The 2523-nt window shown below is 37.8% G+C and overlaps 1 protein-coding gene across 1 annotated transcript; it reads left to right on the plus strand.

Moving 5' to 3' along the window:
• Nucleotides 1-325: 325 nt before the first annotated feature.
• LOC109741270 (23 kDa jasmonate-induced protein) lies at nt 326-1898 on the plus strand. Its single transcript, XM_020300662.4, has 3 exons — nt 326-602; nt 742-1018; nt 1498-1898. The coding sequence occupies exons 1-3, from the start codon at nt 433-435 to the stop codon at nt 1681-1683; spliced, it is 633 nt and encodes a 210-aa protein (XP_020156251.1). The 5' UTR covers nt 326-432; the 3' UTR covers nt 1684-1898.
• The last annotated feature ends 625 nt before the right edge of the window (nt 1899-2523 follow it).

The following is a 2523-nucleotide window of genomic DNA, read 5'->3' on the forward strand; positions in this document are numbered from 1 at the left end:
GCTAGAGAGGAAGTAGTTTTGTGGGAAGCAACTTGTTTGCCCTATGACAATGCTGTTGGTGGGCATCTTTTTATTGGGGAGTGAGTTTATCTCGGCACAACGAGCAAGGATTCCTCACGATGAGCATCTATCTATCTCGTGCTTCTCGAGTGTGCTACTCTATACTATACTATAGAGTATAGTAGTAGTATACTATACTATCCGACTATCCCCGTGGGCCATGCCAGGCTTAGCTGCCTTGGACAGTAGTAGGAGCTCCTCCAGGAATCAAGTACTCACTCTTCCGGCAAGGGACCTCGCATTGCATTGCATTGCCAACGCGTGTATAAATACTGGCAGGACTACATGTACAAATTCATTCATTCATTCTCTCACAGCCATCGATCCATCTAAACTAGGTGGAGCAGTACATACACAACAAAGCAAGGCATAATGGCCTCAGGAGTGTTTGGTACCCCCATTTCGGAGAAGACGGTGCTAGCCACTGGAGAGTATAAGGAACCAATTACTCAAAAGGATGTTGCAGACTATACCATGAAGATGATCAACGCCGGTGGTAAGGATATTAACGCACAAACCTTCGTCGACAACCTCAAGGAGAGGTTTGTTTCTGTCTGTCTTTCTTTCTTTTCTTCTTTCGTTGTGCATCATATATTTCTGCTTCTAGCTTGTTGCCATCCAAACAAATTTCTTTTAGAGAGAGCTTAATCTGATCCATATTTTGGCTACACTGGTATATAGGTACGGTAACGGAATATCTGTAAAATGCCTCATCTACAATGCCACCGGTGCCACTTTGAACTTGGCTAACTACAAAGATTGGCACGGCCATATCTACGATACACCCTACCCATCAGATATTCAGAATGGGCAATGGGGGGCATTTCTCCACGTCCACCCAAGTGGTGCTGCGGTTGGTTCAGCTGGTGCCGTTGTGTATCGTACCAAGGTCCCCTCCAGCAGGAGCTCCTGCGATTGGTTGTTCTCCTGGACCGTCCCCTACATTGGTGCCAATGGGGTAAATACTGTGATTTATCTCCAAATGTTGTATCTTACCTTTTTCTCTTTGTTTATGCTCCAAACTAATTTTAAATAAATTTATATGTAATCAAAAGTAAAAGGTGAAATTCACTTGGCAGGTGATGCATTTACAAAGCTGCAAATTATAGTTCTTTTAATTAAGATATTATAAGATCTTGTTTCATTAGTCTTGATAAGTACATAAAAAAAATCATATTCCTATATAGTTATATGAAAAAAAATTAATGATTTAAAATATGAATTACATGCGTGCCCATTAATAGTGTGAATTTTATTTAGGGACAAGGGAATATGTTAATATTCACATCTCAATTCATATGAACTTAACTCGTACAAATAAATAAACTAACCTAAACTTAATCAAATTGAATTTACTTAGTATATTTTTCAACTGAAAAAACATGGCATATATCCCAAAACTCTACTAGTGCATGTTCTAATATTTTATGTATGTAGATCTACACCGAAATCCGTGAGGAAGGGCACTATCCAAGTGTGGGAAGCTGGGATTATATCTATGATGTGAAGCTGGAAAATGCAGATCTCAACTCTACTGATAAAAACTATGGATATGTTTCCAAGACTAACATCGGTGAAGGCTCTACCATGAACGCCCGTGGAGTTTTCCAGTTTCCCTACTAGATCTCTTTGCGAGCATCGAGGGGTTATTGTGGTCTTCAAAGTCTTTTGTGGCGAGGACGTTTGGAGATATTATTTTCCTTTACTGTCTTTGTGGTGCATTTCCTAATATTCGGTGTTCATGAATAATCAAGGAAGAAGACAATAAAAGAGATGTAATGTGCAATTTTATATTATATATCAGTGTGAAACCAATCCTTTTCTAATGGAGTGCCAATAGGTGGGTGCTGGATTCTCACTCACAAGTTTATACCACGTTGAAGTTCTAATACACCGTTTTGCAAATAAATGCTTTAATATACCTATATCGAAATCTATGTATTCTTAATGTGAAGGCTTTAGACTAAAAAAAATAAGTTTCAATAATATAATTGTGAGACGTTACGTAAATTATGGATGTTCATAACACCTATAGTATAATCCAAAATACTTAATTGAACTAATGCTTCATCACCTGATTATAATGAATATGTTCATCCAATGAACAGCTCCAGTTGTTGGGCCCTGGCTGTGTCATCGTGCACATATCCAATTAGTACGATGTTGTCCGCTTTGGAGCCAAACACCCACGGATTTATTCTTGGGCTTCTTCCTAAAATATAGCTAAATTAGGTAATCTTAATGTGAAGGCTTTGGACTTCTTACTACGAATTTTTTTATTAGAAAATATATTGTACTTCAATTTCTTGACAGAAACAGATGTTTCCATGAGATATAATTGTCAAATGGTATGTACATTGTGGATATTAATAACTACAACAATCCAATAGAAAATATTTAATTGAACTAGTGCTCCATCACCTAATTATAATGAATATGTGATCCAATGCAGAACTCCAGTTG

Source organism: Aegilops tauschii, chromosome 3 (genome assembly GCF_002575655.3).
Source record: "Aegilops tauschii subsp. strangulata cultivar AL8/78 chromosome 3, Aet v6.0, whole genome shotgun sequence".
NCBI classification, from domain to species: Eukaryota; Viridiplantae; Streptophyta; class Magnoliopsida; order Poales; family Poaceae; genus Aegilops; species Aegilops tauschii.

Bases quoted from the DNA above. Each gene is read 5' to 3' on its own strand.
- LOC109741270 (XM_020300662.4), top strand. From the start codon at position 433: ATGGCCTCAGGAGTGTTTGGTACCCCCATTTCGGAGAAGACGGTGCTA. The intron at 603-741 runs GTTTGTTTCTGT...ACTGGTATATAG, and splicing joins GTCGACAACCTCAAGGAGAG to GTACGGTAACGGAATATCTG. The intron at 1,019-1,497 runs GTAAATACTGTG...TTATGTATGTAG, and splicing joins CCTACATTGGTGCCAATGGG to ATCTACACCGAAATCCGTGA.